The sequence below is a fragment of the Alligator mississippiensis genome, chromosome 1 (genome assembly GCF_030867095.1).
Source record: "Alligator mississippiensis isolate rAllMis1 chromosome 1, rAllMis1, whole genome shotgun sequence".
In the NCBI taxonomy this organism is placed as follows: Eukaryota; Metazoa; Chordata; order Crocodylia; family Alligatoridae; genus Alligator; species Alligator mississippiensis.
Window position 1 is genome coordinate 220,207,475 of NC_081824.1, and position 20,584 is coordinate 220,228,058.

Genomic DNA, 20,584 nt, shown 5'->3' on the forward strand with positions numbered 1-20,584 from the left:
TTTATGTGCACTGAATGTCTGTCCTGTTACAGGTTTAAACCAGTTTCTGATCACTTACACTGGTGTATATGTAATGTCTGTCCCTAGCCCTAAGAAGACACTCTGGCTGCAAGTCAGAGCATCTCCTCTCCTCTCCTCTCCTCTCCTCTAGCTGTCCCTTGGCTTCTCCAGCATGCCAAGAGCCCAGAGAAGCGGGAAACAGCCATTTCCCCAAAGCAGGACATTCAGGAGCGTGGGCAGTGGCAAAAAGCAACAACACACATTTTTGCTGCTTCTATTTTTGCTGCAACAAATGCATGCCTCTGCATGTGCGCAATCATCTGGACACACCCACAGAGTGTTTTGTACATTTGTAACCCAAATACAAGTAGAAGAAACCTAAAATTTCTTACTGAAAAAAGACATTTCTCAATTTCATGATCCTTCTAGCCATGTTTCATGATATTTAAATATTTCAGACTGGTACAAAGTATGGCCTTCTGGGGAACTTCTAGTATTATGTACTAGGTACATTTTCGTTTTATTGGTAAGTTTGTGTGTATATATATATATACACACACACACACACACACACACACATATATATATAAATATATATATTTAATGCAGCAAATTATACATAAATTCTGTGGCTATATATGATCCTTGAAATACATGGCAGTTGCAGTGAATTTTGAAGTTATTATTAACTGATTCATTTTAAATTCATATAATATATATATGTACATATACATATATTATATGAATTTAAAATGAATCAATTAATAGTAACTTAAAAATTCACTGCAACCGCCATGTGTTTCAAGGATCATAGCCACAGAATTTATATACAATTTGCTGCAAAATATACAGGGATTCGGCCTGAGGAGAAACACTTCATTTTTACATTTTGCCCTCAGGGACATTATACTGTTTACCAAAGGCCTTTGTCATGTTTTGAGTCTGATTCCTTTAATACCAGAGCAACAACTTCTTCAGGATGGTCAGGTACGGGGAAGTACTTCCATTTCTGCTTGCAGGTCAAAACTTTTCAGGCAGCCTTTTAATTCATACTACTTGTCTAAATCTGTTTCAGCTCTAGAAAAATATTCATAACTCCATGAGAAGAAATTAAATTAAATGTATTTCTTTGCTTAACTTTATTTATTCATTAATCCATTTTATCAAATATCAACTTATCAAATCAGATTTGACATTTAAAGATGCATCCCAAACCCCTAAAATATACATCAAGACAGATATTTATCTTCCATCAACAGTGCTCTCTTAACCCAAGTCAAAGCCCATAGAAATCTTGTATTCTTTTCTTCTCTTCCTTTCAGTCTCTGACAGTTCCTTTATATTTCTGTTGATATTAAGCTTTTGTATTTCTTCATTTCCATATATTTCACCTCTCTTTTTTCTCCAGAACTCTGCATAATACAAATCTCACTATCTTCTCCTCATCTCTGCTTTTAAATTTTAAATGTATTCCATATTTGTTCTTAGCTGTTAACTCCCAGAGATTGCATTTTCCTGCAGTATTCAAAAAAGTTTCTCAAAATTTCTGGTTTCGAGAGCGCAGATGTTTCCTTTCAGCATATATCAAAAATTTCCACCAAATTTGCAAGCAAGTAACTTTTTTCCTCCTAGGTAAAAAATCTGGGCATACTCAATTGACATCTACAATTAAAAATAGCAAGTAGCATTGTGGTTTCCAAATAATAGGTAAACATTTCCATATTTAACTCAAAGCCAGGGAAATAAAAATAAAATGGTCTGTATATTGCCAAAAAAGTTTCTAAGTGCATTTCCTCATGCAGGGACCAACTTTGCCTCTGCTCTCTTTGAATTTTGTAAGAATTTTGTTACTAACATCAATGAGACTAGGATCAAGTCTTTAAGCTGAAAAAAATCAAGACCCAAACAACAGGCTCTGAATGCTTTCTGAAATCCAATAAAACATGTCATTGGTACAACATTCAATTAACTCCTATACCACAAAAAGGACAGCGTGAAGACCGTTAGGCATGAAACTGAATAACTGTGATGGTTGTTCCAGTTTATAGATCTTGCCTTGAAAGATACCAAGCAAGTGTTTCATTTTAAACCTGACTTCTGCAGTCTGGTAAATGTATAAAGCAAAACATCAAACACTCAGCTTACTGCATTCTTCATCACAAAATACACAAATGCATATGTCACTTCCTAACATCTCAAACTGTGCTCTTTTTTAGCAGCAGAAGGGTAAGATCCCCAGCATAAACAGCGACACAGACTTCTGCATTGCTTCTCATGGAGTGAAAAAAATAATTGTAGTAATTCCAGGTAGTACTGCGGTCCTTTCCTGTATTGAGTGACACAGATCGAGCCATCACTTCAAGAATTACTTCTAAGGTGGAACAAAGAAACAGGATATCTCAGAGTCAAACAGAATCTGAAAATGTCATCATATTACTCCTGTCTGAAATTTTGATGCAGTGCCTGTCAAACCCACCCTACTAAAGAGATGCAAGGCAACAGTATGTCAATGGGCGAAAAAGGTAAAACACTTGGTTTCTTTAATCAAAAGCTATGAAATTGCAATAGACATCTTTGAACAGGGAATATTAGGGGAACTAATGAGTAACACAGGCTAATAGTCCTTTGCCTCAGGAAATCAGCTCTTCTAGTTTATTATTCCCAAGAATAATGGACTTTCATGGCTATTTTCTAAATATTTACATGATGATACATGCACAAAGCATTGAACAGTTGTAATGCTAGCTGAATGCCAAAATAAAGTGGATGTCTGTTCAGAGAAGCTGTTTATTGCAAACATACTCCAATGATACTAACATGGTACAACGTATGAAGATACAACAAACTGAAACTTAAAAATACAAGAAGGACAATAAAGTGTATAGTTTACTGAATCAGAAAGACTTGGCTGTGCCCTGTTCCTCCTCTCTCAAACTTTCCACAGACACATACTGGGGTCCTGTTTAAAACAAAAAAAATTAAAGAGGTGTGAGTCTCCTATATAAACAGCCTATGTGGAAAGTGGAGGATACTGGTGGGCTTGAAAAGAGTTTCTAATGTTGTGTAAGAAATTACAGCATTCAGAGTTTGTGGGCAGTAACTAAAATCCTTCTTTTGTCTCTGCAAATAGATAGTGTATAACTTAAGGTTTATAATACTGGATTATATCAGCTCTGGATGCTTTAAAAGTAAAGAACTTAACTTCATCCTATTAGTATACCCAATTCCTAATTTGAGATTTCTTTTTAATTCTCTGTTTATAGTTAGGAAGTGCTTTTAGTGGTTAAACATATGGCTTTTGTCATCCATCTGGTCAAGCTCCACTTGCTTGTCAGGTAGCTGAATCCTTCCCATGTACAAACTGGAGTCACCATGATTACCCTGGGCAGTCTACCAAAGAGCCAGTGCTGTCTTTCTCCCTTGGAGGGAAGGAGGGAGAGTGGGGAACTCTGGGACACTGGTGGTCCTTGCCACCTAAAAGATGCATAAAAGGCATTCAAGTTAGATCACTTCTTCCCTTTTTGTACCAGGCAAAAGACGTTTTCCTGGCACAAGTGTAATGCCTGTCCATAGCCTTAGAAAACAACAAACTTGCTGAATACAATGTCCTTAAAAACAGCTCAACTTTTTTTTTTTTTTTGGAAGTCCTTCCATGCTGCCTCAGACTCCTTCAGAACTCATTTTCAGCTTGTGTTTGTAAAACAGTCAAAGACCAGAGTACAATTCCTCCCTCTTTATAGTTTTGCCAGACCCTCTATCATGGGATCTCCTGATAGGCCTCAACAAAAGACCACAGACCTTTACCAAATTATTTTGCTCCTGATAAACCAGTTTTCCTGAAGAGAAGCTAACCTATTATCTAGGGTGATTCCATTGCAACGGAAGAGAGCTTAAGTCAATAACTACTTATTGCTAGCCTTATATCACTACCTTTTGAAATTCCAGCCCATTGTGGAGGGCACAGAGAAGGCAAGCAAACTCCAATTTACAGTCAGACACAGTCATACAGAGCTCCCAATACCACACAAAATGTGTAGACTATACTAAGATTCCCTAGATCACTGTAGTTCCATTACAGCACCCTTTTGACAAGGATACTAGTAGGCAGCTGAAATGTGTCTAGTCTGTATTCAAGTTATGCCAGGATAGTTATGTTGTCGAGGAGAGTGGGGAGGAGTGGGGGGTTTCCTCTTCTTGACTAGCAAAACAAACTATTTCTGCCAAAGCCCTAGGATTAATGCAGTTTTACTAGCAAAAAGTCCTTTTGACAGTATGGCATCCTCTCTTGGCAGAAATTGGTTTAAGCTATATTAGCAAAAAGGTTCTTCACTGAGCTGCATCTCCACTAACATATCAGTATATTTCTGCTGGTTAAGCTTTAATGGCCAACTTCTTCCAAGTGTAGACAAGACCAGGAAAACAGAATAAGAGGGAAGGTGTTCTATAGTCCTAAGAAGACATATTGAAACTGAACTGTTTTAACTTCTCCCAGGTATCCATCATATAAAATCTATACAGAAAATCAAGCTTGTTACTTTATATGTTTGAAAATGTATATAAACAGAAAGAAAGTCAACACACACGTTATCGTGCAACATGAGTTTCATTTAGTCCAGCTTGAATAAAAGAAAAGCATGCCAGAAACAAGCAAGTAAAAATGGTGATGGCATAAAAGATAGACTGACTGAAGCAGACAGAGGCATAACGACATGGGGCAGCTGCCACATGCAGGGACAGCGGTGACTTCTGGTTGCCGCTGTGCCAGTGGCACGATAGTGTGGCTGTGGTGAAAGCTTTTTTTTTTATGCACCCCGCCACCCTGAAGTCAGTGCCTAGGGTGACTGCCCAGTTGCTCCACCCTAATTATGGCGTAGGGAAAAGGAGTTCTTAGATCATGTACACTTTACTCTTGCAAGTCAGACACACAACAGCAAGTCCATGTTTTCCATTACAAAACTTTTTGGCCTAAATTTTCAAAAATGACTCGTCTTTGTGTGCCTTTTTTTTGTTTGTTTTTGAGTGTCTGACTTAAAGCAGGCATGATCTTTGGAAAGTGCTGAATCCCTTACCGCCTCTGAAACTCCAGCAATTTCACTAAAGCCAGGTCTATACTTCCTTGTGCATTTTTCCAGAGCCAGACATACTGGCTGCATCCACATAAGCGTGGACATTTGTTTCCCTGGGGACAACTAGCAGCAGGACACCTTGTAGTGCTACTAGCTGTCCCTGGGGAATATCCATGCCACGCGCCCTCCGGCACATGGCAAATTACCCCAGGTGGGGTAGGGGAGGCTGGGGCCAGCACTGGGCTGCCCTCAGCAGCCTTACCAGGGGTTCTGGGGGCCTGGGGCTGCAGCAGCGGTAATCCAGCCACTTGGAGCCTGGCCGGTAACCAGAGCATGGCTCCAGCCAGCTAGGGTCTGGTTTTCAGTGGGGTACACTGTCCCCACTTGTGCCAATCAAAAAAAACCCTGTGCTGGTCCCTTCCAGCACAGAGAACAGCTGAATATGTGGTATATGGTACCACAGACGTGTCTGAGGCGCCATATACCGCATGGCTGCGCTTCTCTAGACACAGCCACTGGGGTTAATGCTAGAACCAAAAACCCCCACGTAGTACTAATATAAATAAAAATGTTCTATACAAGTTAATGGAAACAGTTGGATGGTAAGTATATAAGAAACCTAAACCTAAAAGTAAAATAAAATCTGTTAGGCAGGTTGGCTCTTAATTAAAAATAAATTTAATTCTAAAGAGAAAGAAAAAAGACTACTCAGATTCCGAATGAAATCCAGAATTTCAGTTATCTGAAAAACAGAAAGAAAGCTTAGAAAAATATTTCTATATATATGCAAGTCTCTACTGTAAGTTTTTTTTCTCTTTGTGTTTAAATAAGACCCTGTAAATGGTTGCTGGCATCTTTTGCAATTGTCTCTTAGTTCAGTGGTCATAAAGATGAACACATAAGATTTAAAATTGGAATCTGAGGACACTCATCAATTTGGCACTGAGAAGTCCAATTATACTTAGGTATTCTGATCCAGTGACTGATTTAAAATGTAATTGCCTCTTGTGGCACTGAAGTAGTTGGCAGGAATATAAGCTACAAGCACTTGAACTAAAAAGCAAACTTGTTAGCTTGTTTATCACCCCTCTGTCCATTAACTTTACCCCAACAGTACTTCTTAAAAAGCTCTTTCTAATATACTCATTAGGAAACAAAAATACAATTAGGGTTCTTCACACAATCTATTTTCAGCTACAGCGTGTTCAATTTTAGAAAGATTTTAGAAAACCACTCAAGATTCTAGGAGAGGCAACTTAGCCAAGAGACTACAAAACCTGGTTTTAATCCTGATCATGCTGCAAGACTGAAGACAACGTAGGCAAAGTGGAACTGCTTTGTTTTTCATTTTCTATAAACTGTGATCCTTACCCCCAAGAGCAACGCTGAAATTTAAATAACCAAACTTAGAGAACAGTTTTGAATTTCAAGCAGGAAGAAGCTTACAGAGGTGTACAGTATGACTAGAAACATTCAGTGTTAGTAAGCAAAGGAAGCTACAGCCGTACATATCTATCTATCTATCTATCTATCTATCTATCTATCTATCTATCTATCTATCTATCTATCTATCTATCTATATAAATAGTTTGCCAGTATCATTTTACAGAAAGTATAACTGTGTTCTGCATTTGGTGACTGAGGAAGAAAATAAAACCCCTTTCCAAGTAGACCTTTCCAAATCCAAAAACAGAACAGAAAATTAAATTAAAGTTGACATACTATAGTAAAAGTTCATTATATGTTTCCAATAACATGCTAGTTTGCTAATGGAGGCCTGGTCCAAACCAAAGACACTGGGCAATTTTTTCTTATTCATTCTGGCAGACAAGGAAATAAACTCAAGATTCTCCTAAACTGTGAAGCTCCCATCTCTCCCACTGCATTATTGGCTGTTGGAGAAATTAAGCACTTCAAGCATGAATTTTGTGTCTACAAAATAAGGATTTTTGCCCTCTACTAAAAGAAATTCAGACAACATAAATTGTATAGTTCACTATACAGTGAGAGTGACAGAACAGAGAGAGCTTTAGGTTAGGTCTACATGTAGCTGCCTGATGCCACCACTATTTGTGGCAGGAGAGAGCAGCTGCTACCACCAAGCTGCCAGGGCACATGCCATGGCCATGGGATCCCAGCAGCTCCACTGCAGCAGCGTTACTGCACTGTGGGATGACACCAGCTTTTGACTGGACCATAGCAACTGGTTGAAGGTGCAGGAGTGTTTTTACATGCTTCCTGCCAACTGCTGAACAGCGGCAGGACCTTGACTGACTCAGCAGAGGTGGAGCAGCCACAGCAGAAGAGTGAAGGACGCTTTTGTGACCAGGAGGGCTTGTGTACTGGAAGAGAATTTGGTGCAGACTTCCTTCCATCTTAGAGTGGATCAACAACACCAGCAGAACCAAAAGAGCAAGATGCAAGATGTAATTCTTTGATATTCTAATAGCTCACATTATTGGACATTGTGGGCGCATCCAGATGAGCACACATGTGCAACTGGAGGCACCTCAAAGCTGTTTGAGGCACTGCAAATAGCACATGTGCACCTGTTCACCCTGGTCAACAGGTGCACACTGGAAATCCCAATGTCAAAAAAAACACTGCTAAAAAATTGGCGTGGTACACATGGCAAAAGCATGTGCCACCAGAGCCACGCTGTGTCTACAGTGCTGCCAGGTCAATGCTGCTGCTGCCCCAGGAGGCCCCCAGAACCTCAGGGTGCCTATACATGACCCAGGAGGCTGCTCCGAAATGCTGTAATTACAGCACATCAAATTAATTGAGTCTGCTGGGATATGATAATTACCGTGCTCTGGCCAACCTCTGCATCTCATGTATCAGCATCCCCATGCTTCAAAATGGTGGCGGCGGCACTTTAAGTATGACAAGCTTTAGATAAAGTGCCCCCGCCACCATTTTGAAGTGCGGGGATGCTGATACTTGAGATGCACCGGGTGCTTTAATTAGAGTGGCTCTTGGAGTTGCTTTAATTAAAGTGCTACCCCTCTCCCCCCCAAGAGTACATGTAAAAATGCCCTCCAGGTGCTGGTCCCAGCCTCCGGTACCCCACCCAGGGTTAATTTACCATGCACATGAGTGCTCATGCAGGGGCGTCCTCCGAGACAAAAAGCAGTGGCATAAGTATGGGCCACTGCTATTTTTGCCACGGGAAACACACGTCACTGCACATGCATGCTCATTTGGACATGCCCTGTGAGCATAAACATTCCCTCTCCTTCCTCCCCAAATCTGCCTTTTTGAGCAGAGAAGCTTATGTGGGTGAATGGAGACTGTGATCTTTTCAATTAACATCCACTGCAATATCTTCTCCAACACAAAGTGTATTCTAGCACAGTGTACAGAGAAGACCACAGCCAGCATGCTGCTGCTTTGTTTGGCAGCAAAACTAATGTTTCCTGTGCCATCTGGGGGGGCCCTGTCCAGAAGGTACCCAAATAAACCAGGCATCTAATAAAGAAATCACATCAGAAAAGGGGCTGCTGCTGTGAATAATCTGATCTTTATGAATACCCTCAAATTAGATTCCAGCACAAGATAATTCCAGTGGGACAAAATGCAGTAGTCACTGGGGGTCCCTTCATCCATCAATATCAGGAAAACTCCAATTAATTCTATTTTGAATATTAACCTTTCATTAACTGGTTCACCCACTTTCTTGCAAACCTATTTTAGGTTCCATAGAAGAGACTTTTTTGAGCAAGCTCCTTTCACTTTCCATGACTGAGATACAAAATGGCTGCGAGATGCTTTTTGTGTCAGATAGGAATCAAACTACAAATGCATAAACTGTGAAGTGCAGGGAAAAAAAATCCCACTTAGTGACTGGTCCTCATTCTGTCTGTCGGGGTTAATGAGTAAGAAGACCCACATTCCGCGGTGCCACACTAATAGGATATCAACTTCTGAAGTAGAGTCCAGCTGAATAAATACCACCGAAAGTCAATAACCAAATCCCTTCTACAACAACTCGAGCTCTAGGGACCTGACTGGAATTTGAACATTTGTATTGATTTGTAAAGTTACCAACTTAGAATAAATACTCAAGAGACTGCGTAGTAATCAGTTCTTATGAACACAAATTGCTACTGAGGGATTACCTCTCAAACACAGCTAAATTTGGTATATAACCAAATAACTGCCTCAAAGAAAAGGAAACATTAATCTGACTGGAAGATTATCAGGTAAAAGCTCATTGGAAATTAACATATGACCATATATATTTGAAATAAAATGTTTATGTTTTTAATGGCTCCTCTGTATAATTGTGAAGCATTTTTTCACAAGCATCGTGGGTCCCCAATGATCCTGTTACACTGTTAAGGTTGTTAACACTTTGACTTATTATTCGCAGTCTAAGAAACAACAGCAATCTTCAGGCTTTTGACAGAACCCTTTACTTCCCTTTGCGTATGTAGGCTGTGATCATCAAGTCCTTTTAACTCTAGCCAAGAAGAAAGATTAGTAGCTGTCTGTACAGCTACTCCACTGTGAAATTTTCACTACAGAGCTTTTTTTCCTCCCCTCTGGGGACAGAATGAGTAACAGAAATGCTGGAATTTAGCCCTGTCTGATTTTGTTTTTTTAAAGTGGTTATTATGTTTCTGAATAACACTAGAAACATTAGAAACAAGACTGCCATGTGCTATACAAGTTTGCATCCCCCTAGCTCACAATTGTGCATGCTCATTCCAAAATATAACATCATGGAGAAAAACAATTAGTAGTAAAGTATTACTCCTGTGCACTGTTTTCCCAGCTGGGAGAGTAAATAACCAAGATAAAAAAGTTATGAGCAAAAACTGTATCATTTTATGAATAAGAGGTATTAAATTGCAGTGTTTTCTTTTGCAATGCTTATTTCATTGGTATTTATTCATGGGGTCGGGTGACCTTGAAGCTATTTAATTTGTGGTAAATCAACTTCGCTTTTGGGATAGCTTTATGGTGTAGTCCCAAGCAGAACACATCAGGAAATCTAATCTAGAGGGGGAAAATGGAATGGATGACAGTCACAAAGGCCCACGTCTGACAGTAATGGTCAAAACCACCTGGTTGTGTATAACTGGAAAAAAACCTGTTTTTTTTTTCATTTCAAGGAGATTTTCCTTAGGAACCTATTGTACACATACAGTATATGCCATTATAATAATAACTAAATCTTTCTGTTGTTCATCAGTGCAGATTTCTGGTCATGTGTTTTAGACAAGAGTTAAACAAAGACTTACCCCCTCCACCTCCAAGAAGACTGGAATTAGCTGCGGAGAAAAAAAGAAAAAAATCATTAGCATTACATTTCCTAAATATGGAATGGAACAGAAGGTGATTTTTTGTTGTTTTTTAAAACCTAATAAATTGCTGAAATTCATAATTATTCAAATTAGAGAATGTACATTCTATTAAAACAACAGCACTGCAACCTACTGTTTTTTACTCAAGAAATCCCATTAATTTGGCTTTTCCAAATACATTAATAGTGTCCACATTTTTTAACAGAACTCAATTATTCTGAAAAATATATATCTATAATATATTATGCTAAGCTTTTGGACCCACAAATGTAATTTTAAGCTCCACAATCTTCTGAAATGACATTAGTTCGTAAGCACAGATGTGGCTAGCCAAGTCTCGCTAAAGCCAGGGAGAAGGTAGGACAAGGTGGCACCTTATGCCGCTGGCATACTTTCATTTAATGGAGCAATGAGATTTGATCCCTGATTCCAACAACTGTACCTCCTGCCATGCTATATGTGAATGGCAGGTGCAAGTTGAGGATCAGAGATCAGATCCCAGTTGTGCCGTTACTACTTGCCAGTGCAAGGGAAACAGGACCAGCAAGTTGAACTGGGGCTAACAATCAGCTGGTTGTTGGCTCCAGCCCTAGGTTTGCATGGGGTCTCACAACAACCTCAGTATGATCCCATAGCTAAGGATCAGCTCTGGCCGCAGGACTACACTGAGGACTTGAACCAGTCTTGGTGCAGTCTGAGACCAACAATCAGCTGATCATCAAAACCACATGGCTGGCAGCTCCGGCTGGCTGCCAGGCATGGAATCAGAGGCTCCTGATGGGAGGAACCAAAGGGCTTACTCCACTGGGGACTTTAAACCCTGTGACCATGTGACCAGCAGGTCTGGCTGTGCACAGGGCATCAGAGACTCCTAACAGGATTTAAAGTCCCCAGCAAGGGAAGCCCTTCCACCCTCACCCACCTGCAACCATGGGCCAGGGCTGACAATCAGCTGATTCTCAGTCCCAGGGCTGGGACCTCTCAAGGGCTGGTTCCAGACCCCAGAGTAGTCCTGGCCCTGGGACCAACAGTCAGCTTAATGTCAGCCCCTGTCAAATGTTAAATGTAAGGCTCTACACAAACCACCCATAAAGATGTTCTACCAGTAGAATGTAGAACATTTGCCACATTAATCACAGCATAAATGTAACATGTAGAGGGGGCCTTAGAGACTGGTTTAGAGAGACATGAGCTTTAATATGCAAGAACCTACTTCATCAGAGGCTAGGAACCTACATTTAGCATTAAACAAAGGATGTTGTTGCCTAAAGAAGCTCATGCCAATCCAAACTGGTTAATCTCTAAGATGTTACCCTGCCCACCTTCTGCCAAGTAATAATCCTCTGAGAGAACCAAGCAAAGAAGAAAAACCCTTTGTCAATTTAGAGAGCAGGAACTGGGTTTTGGTGCAACATGCTATGAACTTTTCTGAGTTACTACAACACAGGCTGTGTCAAGACGAGCAACTGGCTGTGTCGATTCCGTGTGGAACGTGGCACTGCAAACGTGCCTGCGGCGCCACATATCACATGTTCAAGTCTCCTCTGTGCTGCAAGGGAGCAGTGGGGGGCGGGGGGTGATTCCTCAATAGGTAAAAAAAAACCTGTGGGGAAAAACAGCAGTGTGGCGCATGCAGGGACAATTTGGCGCTGCTCAAAACCAGAGCCAGGCTGTCTGAAGCAGTGCTCCGGCTGCTGGCCAGGCTCCGAGCCACATGATCACTGCAGCTCTGGCAGGCCCCCAGAACCCCAGGTAAGGCTGCTGAGGCCAGCCCAGTGCTAGCCCCAGCCTCCCCTACCCCCCCCCAGGGTAATTTGCCACATGCCAAAGGACATGTGGTACAGATATTCCCCAGGGACAACTGGAGGCAGCACAAGGTGCGCTGCTACTAGTTGTCCCTGGGGAACCAAACATCCACACTCGCATGGACACAGCCACAGGGTCTATGTGGATGAAGATCACTAAAGGCAAAAAGTTCCTTTATCTGACTTCTGAAAAACAGTGGGTGAAACTCTGGTCCCAATGAAGTCAATTAGAGTTCACTGAGATCAGAATTTCATGTTCTGTATTTATATGCTGTTCTATTGTGTATTCAGCTATTTGTTCCAGCCATATAGACTAAACTACTTATGGACAGTGGCAATTTTCAGAGAAACATAACTCAAGACAGCCATTCACATTAAACTAGTCTAGCTGCAGCCACTAATTTTCTTCCCACAGCCTGGACAGAAATGGAAGGAAAGGCTAAGGATATAAACCTGACTAAAGCCTTTTACTAAAGCATTCATCCTACATGTAGATGGAAAATGTAGGTTCCTTCAGCACAAAAACACAAATGGAAAAAAAATGGCACTGGAACTGGAACAGGTATTGACACTTTTCTCTGATTGCTTACAATTTATTGACAAGTTTAAAAAAAAAAAAGGAAAATATGCATAAATACCCTACATAACTTCAATCTAGCCAAGCTTCATATTTGAAGCAGACTATTCTTATAGGCCACAAATAACATTTGTCACATTTGTGCCAATGTACATCAATGTCTGCTGTCCTAGGATAAATCCTAAAAGGGATCACAGGATAAGAAGGACTAACAGCTGATCCCAGGACAAAGTGCATCTGAATGGTTACCAGGATTGCATCGTTAAATCAAAGGCAGAAAAGCAACATGCATTCAGCTGCTCACTAAACCGTGATTAGAAGGGCAATGTGTGTACACGCCAATCCCACGATATTTCTGTTCTGACTGAACTTGTCCAGGACACAAATATGTCTGGGGACAAAATACAACATCTGTTCCTAGCCACAGAAACAGACTGTTGAAGAAGGCAGAATAAGCTCTGACCCCTCAAATTAGTAAGGATTTAAAGTCGTATAAGGACGGCTGATATTTCCAACTGTCTTCTTTAAACTGATAAAATAAGAATAGGATACACTGGGTTTTTTTAGGGGTTTGCCCCCCTTATTTCTTTTGAGTGTTTTTTGTACTGCTACTTTCAGTTATACCATCAGAAGTCAGCTCTCCTGACACTGCAGGGGCACAGTCTCAATATCCAAGCAATGTTTTCTATAAAACAGCATATCCTGAACTAAACAGGGTAATCTTTGAAAAAGAAAAATGTACTATTATTGGTACTTTATTCTTACTGCAACACAGCAAGAATGCTTTAAACTAGACTCTTGGGTATCATATGTAAAGTACTAGCAGCCAAACACAACTGTTGTCATGTCTAAGTACATGTGCAAAGCTAAAAAATATATATTGAAAATGCTGGCATCCAACTTCAATCCACACAAATTTACCTGTTCCTGTCTTCACTGAATTGCAGTATTACACATCAGTAAACCATGGCACAAACTGAAACTAGCAAAGTATCCTATGCTTCTCAAGTAACTTTTAAGCTGCTGTTTTAACAGCTAGTCTCACCCCATCTACAGTAAAATCAATAAATACATTTCTAAGCCAAATAATCACAAAAGCAAAACTGGACAAACAGGGCATGTCTACATGAGACATTTACTGTGGAGCTGCCTCATTAGCTCAGCAGTAAAGTCACCGGTGTCCACACGTGTGGCCCTATTAGGCTGCAGGAAACTAATAAATGCCACCGTAAGTTAGTACTTGTAAATACAAGTACTATCTTGTGGTGGCATTCTGTAGTGTGCAATGCACATGTAGAGGCTGATGGAGCAGGCTGGGGCATGAGGATGTTTCAGTGTTGAGTCTGCCTGCAGGCTAGCCCCATACTGGACCACCCTTGTGCCCCAGCCAGCCCCTCTGCAGCACACTGAGCTGGGCTGAAGCAGCCTCATGCTGGCAGGCTGATCCCTGGGCTCCCTGCTACCTGGGGCTGCTCCAACCCAGCTCAAAATACTGTGGTCCCAGACACAAATGCAAACACCAAGGAGAAATGAACTCCAGCACGATATGCATTGGAGTTTATTGCTTTGCATTAATTGCATGTGTAGATGCATTCATTGAATAGGGAAAGGGGAATGAAAAATATCTTAATCTGCTAACTATTTAATTCTGCAATTTAAAATTATGGGTCAGTTCTGGAGTCAGTTTTTGTTCAATATCTTCATTAATGATCTGGAAGATGGGATGGGGTGGACCCTAAGCAAGTTCATGGATGATACCACGCTGGGAGGGCTGGGGGTGGAGGAGGCATGCAGTAGATACACTGGAGGGTAGGGCTAGGATTCAGAGTGACCTCAACAAGTTGGAGGATTGGGCCAAAAGAAATCTTATAAGGTTCAATAAGGACAGGTGGAAAATCCTGCACTTAGGACAGAACAATCCCATGCACTGATACCAGCTTGGAACTAACTGGCTAAGCAGCCACTCTGCAGAAAAAGATCTGGGGGTACAGTAGACAATAAGCTGACTATGAGTCAGCGGTGTGACCTTGTTGCCAAGAAGGCTAACAGCATACTGGGCTGCATTAGTATGAACATTGGCAGCAGATAAAGGGAAGTCATTAATCCCCTCAGTTCTGTACTGGTGAGGCAACACCTGGAGTAGTGTGTCCAGTTTTGGGTCCCCACTGTAGAAAGGATGTGGACAAGTTGGAAGGAGTAGAGCAGAGGACAATGAAAATGGTTAGGGGGCTGGGGCACATGACTTCTGAGGAGAGGATAAGGGAACTGGGCTTTAGTCTGCAGAAGAGAAGATTGAGGGGGGATATGATAGCAGCCTTCAGCTATCTGAAGGGTGATTACAAAGAGAATGAAGCTAGACTGTTCTCAGTGGTGACAGATGACAGAACATGGAGCAGTAGTGATAAGTTGAATCAAGGGAGTTTTAGGTTGGATATTAGGAAAAACTTTTTCACTAGGAGGGTGGTAAAACACTGGAACAAGTTACCTAGAGAAGCTGTGGAATCTCCATCCTTGGAGGTTTTTAAGGCCCAGCTCAACAAAGCTTTGGCTGGAATGAACTAGCTGGGGATGGTCCTGCTTTGAGCAGGGAGTTGAAATAGATGACCTCCTGAGGTCCCTTCCAACCCTAATTTTGCATGATTCTATGATTATACTCTAGAGTCTATTAGAATGCTTCATCCTTGTTCATTCTACTTTTAAATGACAACATCTAGAACTTCCAACACTTCCTTCAAACTCATCCAGTAGCCCTCCCTCTAGAATTTTTTTAGAATAACCAGGCAACATTGTTAGCACTATCCTGAGATCTCAGAAGTAAAAATCAAACTGCTCTCTTAAAGTAGTGTGATGTGGGTAAGGTCTGATCCTGCTCTTTTTACTCTGGAAGACTCCCTGAGAAGTCAGCTGGAGTTTGCCAAGCTACAGTATTCAGAGTTATATCCAGATGTAATATAGCTTTCAGGTCTATATTTGGTACCATGTCAGAGGTAAAAAGGGTTTTTTAACATTCAAACTGAGGAACAATCATCCACATAAAAATTAAATCTCTATTCCACTTTAATGGGTTTTGGCCCTTAATGAGATGCTTAAGGCCTTACATTTCCCTCAAATCAATGGGAGTTGGGAACATTCAGCATCAGTACTGGATCTTTACTCTGTGCTCATGATATGCATAATCAGCACAGTTATCAGACTATTAAGAAGCCCCATTAGTGCCTCCAGAGTATCAGTCCTTACTCTAAGCACCAAACTTCCTCCCACAACATTGAAAACACAGCTGTGAAAATGATTTGAAGGAAACCCATCTGAACAAGGCTGTGAAATATCAGCAAGGAGTTCTCCAGTTGCTGAAATATATAATTTGAATATCGAATATATTAGTATCTTTAACAAATATGGACCAAACTTGTGTATTCTAACTGTGAGCTGCTGTACTGGATATTGAGTAAGTACTGAGTACTAAGTCATATGATTAATTTTTCTGCCCTGATTGCATAAGATGACAATTTCTGGTAGAAATCTGAAGCTCACTTTTCATGAACATTTCTGCCAACATACTGCATTACTTGAATTTTTGTGGAAAGCAATTAAAAAAGTGAACGTGCCTAAAGGAAATTCATCTTAAACAATGACTAAATAGCCACAAATCTATTTTAGCATGCTGCACCCAAATTCATTAAAAAGCAAAAGAGCCTCTTTTTTAAGCAATTACGGAGAGTAAAACTTACTTTTCACTGTCAATTCTGTTGAATTTAGTAACTACAAATGAAGAGAATTCTACAGTTTTGTTATGTCTCTGGAGATAGCATCCTTAACAACATAGCTGAATAGCAGTGGTTACTTTTTGTTGAAGTACACTCATCTGACAAAACTGTCAAAATGTAAATTCTTTTGGGAGCATCTTTTTGTCAAGTATTAATGGCACTAGTAACTTAAATTGACATCTGTCATGCAGCCATGCATCTGTCAGTATAATAAAAAATATACTTTTAAAAGATTACTTGACATTGTCTGACTTCAGCAGCAGATGTTTGAGTTTATTTTGATGTAAAAATAATTTAAATATTTCTGTCGATACTTTTTAATTGTGAAATTTATTCAAGAAGACACCTTTATATCTGACAATACTGTAAAATGCAAAACATTCCATTACCACAGACACATTTTTTATTTCATCAATAAAACATCATAGCAGACAGCTGGTGAGCAGAGTAACAGTAATTTATGAAACAGGCAGCTATATGTCCTCTTCCATGTTTTGTGAGACGTTCTTACCTGTCACTGCATATTGTTTGATCTTTTCTCAAAAATACAGGGGAGAACAAAGAGAAACTATGAGCAGGCAACTTTGCTTTATACCTACTCAAATGTTTTTGGGGTTTTTTTTTACACAGAACATTCTTGGAGCCATTAATAAACCTCACATATTTTTGAAATACAGGTGATAAATAATATACAGCCAACTATAAATAAATAGATGCATAGTAAAACTTAACCTGTAAGGCTTTCCTTGTATACAAATACAATGAAATTCTGAGAAGGGAGAAACATTATTATTGCAGGTTGTGGACCAGATTTATAATGCTATTAAGTGCCTAAAGATATAGATAGATGCCTATAGTGGGATGCTCACTCAGGTGGGCAAGGCACTAACTTAAGGCCATATTCTATTTCGCTTATTACATGGATAAGTGGATTTAGGACCTCGGTGTGATTATATTTCATTCTGCTCAAGTGCTGAAAATCCATTAATACATCCACTTGTGTAACACACCATCATAGACTAAGTCACAAAAATAGCAGTGAGGAAGAAAAGGGCCCATTCATCTTGTGCATTAAATGCTTTTCAAGCAGAAAGGAAAATAATTGTAATTACACATCTAATACAGAATACAATATGGCCATCAGTGCCTCGCTTACTTCTGCAATTTTGTGAATCCCAGTACAAAAGACACATGGGTGCCTAAATTAAAGCAGCCAAAAGCAGGATTTGGCTGCATACTCCATGCACGGCCCTCCATGGTTGATTGAGCCCTGTGCTCTACAGGCTAGATGGGAATATTAGTGTATGAGGGGGTAAAGGGTAGAGGACACAGGGTATTAATTTACTACATGGCTTTCCATTATGCTTCTTGCCAAGTCAAGCAAGGCACTTTCATCTTGTGCCTTCTCATCTGTTAATTGGGGGTGTCACTGTTTACCAATAATTTACCTGACTAACAAATGCTCCAAATGTATTGTTCATTTACTTGGACAAATTCTCTTGTCCAGTCAACCGATTCACAAAAACAGATGATTGAGAGCAGAATATACTGCAAATACAGGCCTTAGCCTTCTAAATATGTTCAAACTCCAGTCTCTCTCTCTCTCTCTCTCTCTCTAATAGGTTGAGGTATAGGAGAAATGCCTCAGCTGTACATACTGAAGATTTTCTATGTTTTGCTCTAAGAATTGTCCTAAGATTTAAAGTAATCTCTTTGTAAATGATAAGGCATCTTCAGGCAAAGCACGAGTTCAGAAATCTGGGAGTCTGTTTTGCTGAGATTTGTGTTATCTATGAAATAAACTGAGAGAGAAAGTCAGAGAAATGAATTTTCAATATATCTCACTTGTTCATGCTGACAAAATAAACTGAAAACCAGTACAGTTGTCTAGCTAAAGAGAAGGATATGCCATGGGACATCTTGCGAGTGCTGTGCATTTAAAAGACTACAGCTGGACCCTTGGACATTAGTTGATGACTACACTAGTATTGCAATGTAGCAACACGTGACCCAGCATTCATTGTTAAAGGTGTCCAACCCCTCCCCCCTCAAGCTCTCTACAGCTGCAAAGAATACAATTCTTTTAACCTAAGATTCACATTTTTCCAAATAAAGCAGGTGTTTATCTCTGATTTCAATTTTTCTTCAGGTTGATAAGACAAAGATCTCTTAAGAATAGTGCAGTATATTAAATAGTTTTTTTCAGAGCTGTTTGACAAGGGAATTGTCATTATCCTATTTTCTATTCAATACTGAAGCAATAATTGACACGACTTAATTGCATTCTACTTTCACTTCATTACCGACTTCATTCATAACATATATTTATGCAAGAAAGTTATCCAAAATAATAGTATGCATTACATCTTTCAAGCTTCATAAATTGAAAAAAAGGACTATTTGAAATCTGATATCCAAAGCAAACGCCAAAACACACAGAATATGATGGAGGCATTTTACACAGACAAGTCAGTTGTCATCGCAAGTGACAGCTGTGGAAACAGTGTACAGAAAGAACACAGCCATCTATTTGGCACAGGCTAATATACACTTTCCAAGCAGAAAAAGTAAAAATGCCAAAGGTTTTGCCTGCCATTGTAATCCAATTGCTCTGAAGTAGAGAGAAAAAAATTAACAGTACATCAAACTGTACAGCAGGTAGTAACTAACCACAGACATCTGGGTTATAGAAATGGTGATGCCCGATTCTATTGGGATCTGAGACGCATGGTATACTGAGCATTGAAAAGGGTGCCATGATTACTTCTCAGTATAAAAAACATTATTAACTATTGCAAAAAGTGCAATTCAAAGCCCATACAAACTTCTTTTCAAAGTTATTGCTTATCAGGGGATCTTAATCTCTGCAAAACGTGCTTTCAGGTGGGACTGTGTCAGAACAGGTCTTCATGCTGACAGCACATCAGACAAGATCGCATTTAATTTTCAGTACAGGAGACCTTCACCATTTGCAGGGGATACGTTCCGGAGATCCCCATGAATGGCAAAATTGCAAATACTGACGGGTCCCCCCGTCAGACCCCACAGCCGTTCCCTGCTTCCTCCCCCCACTGTTCACAGGACTCCCCTGCAGTGCCTAGAGACCAACCCCTTCACCCCTGACTGCCGCAGCAGCTGCTCCGAGTGCTGCCACAGCTGCCTCTGGCGACGGAAGAGAAGAAGATACCACCACCACCTTCCTCCCCAACCCCAGTGCTCCCCTGCAGCACCTGGAGACTGACCCCCTCCCCCTGAGCAACTGCTGCAGCTGTTTCTGGGGGAGAAGATGCTGACGCCGCCTCCCTCCACGTCCCTGGCATTTGCTCTCTGCCTGCTCCCTGGCTCTGCCCTTCCCTGCAAATATTTGAATCCACGAATCTGGAGTTCACAAATAGCAAGGATTTGCTGTAATCTGAAGACAATGGTATACTGGTAACCTTTGATTTTAAGAAAAATGTTCTCCAAATACAACATATTTTTACAAACTGAAAGGCATCATCTGTTATAACTTTTGAATAAATAAAACAAAATATTAAGGTAATAATACAAAGATACTTTCAAACTTGAAGCACTGATGTTCAACATTCAAGCTTTCAACAGAACAAACAATTTATGCTTCATGAAATCAAAGCTTACAGCTGAAGAAAAGATATCAAGGGACTTGTCTTCCTTGTCTTTTTCCCTGAGGTAACCCAGGGTAAGCTATGCCAAGGCAAAAACCCAGAAAGCACAAGGCCTTTAACTTTTACTGTGAGGTAACCCAAGCCAGGTCAGTTTTACTCAGGGGTATAAGGCTGACCTCCCCACAAGTTTAGGTCTGAGGAAAATAAAGTTGTTTGTATTTGCTGTGTTCTTGAGGATAGCTCACGGGTACTAATAATCTAAGGTTAAAAAAAAAACAACCCAAAAATCAGTTTTAAAAAGTGGCTTTTGCCACAGACATAGAAAAAGGTAACATATTGTTACCTTGTCTCAGGAACTACCTGGCATTGAGATTTTGATAATCACAAAAAGTAGGGCCGAAAGGGGCCTCATGAGGTAATTTAGTCCAGATCCCTGC

The 20,584-nt window shown here is 40.3% G+C and overlaps 1 protein-coding gene across 3 annotated transcripts in view; it reads right to left on the reverse strand.

Moving 5' to 3' along the window:
* MACROD2 (mono-ADP ribosylhydrolase 2) overlaps positions 1-20,584 on the reverse strand; it is a 1,573,191-nt gene that overhangs the window by 1,227,208 nt on the left and 325,399 nt on the right. For all 3 annotated transcript variants that reach the window (XM_059720129.1, XM_006260833.4, XM_059720128.1), the window contains exon 4: positions 10,316-10,345. In XM_059720129.1, coding sequence (XP_059576112.1) covers positions 10,316-10,345 — 30 coding nt within the window. The remainder of the gene's footprint in view (positions 1-10,315; positions 10,346-20,584) is intronic.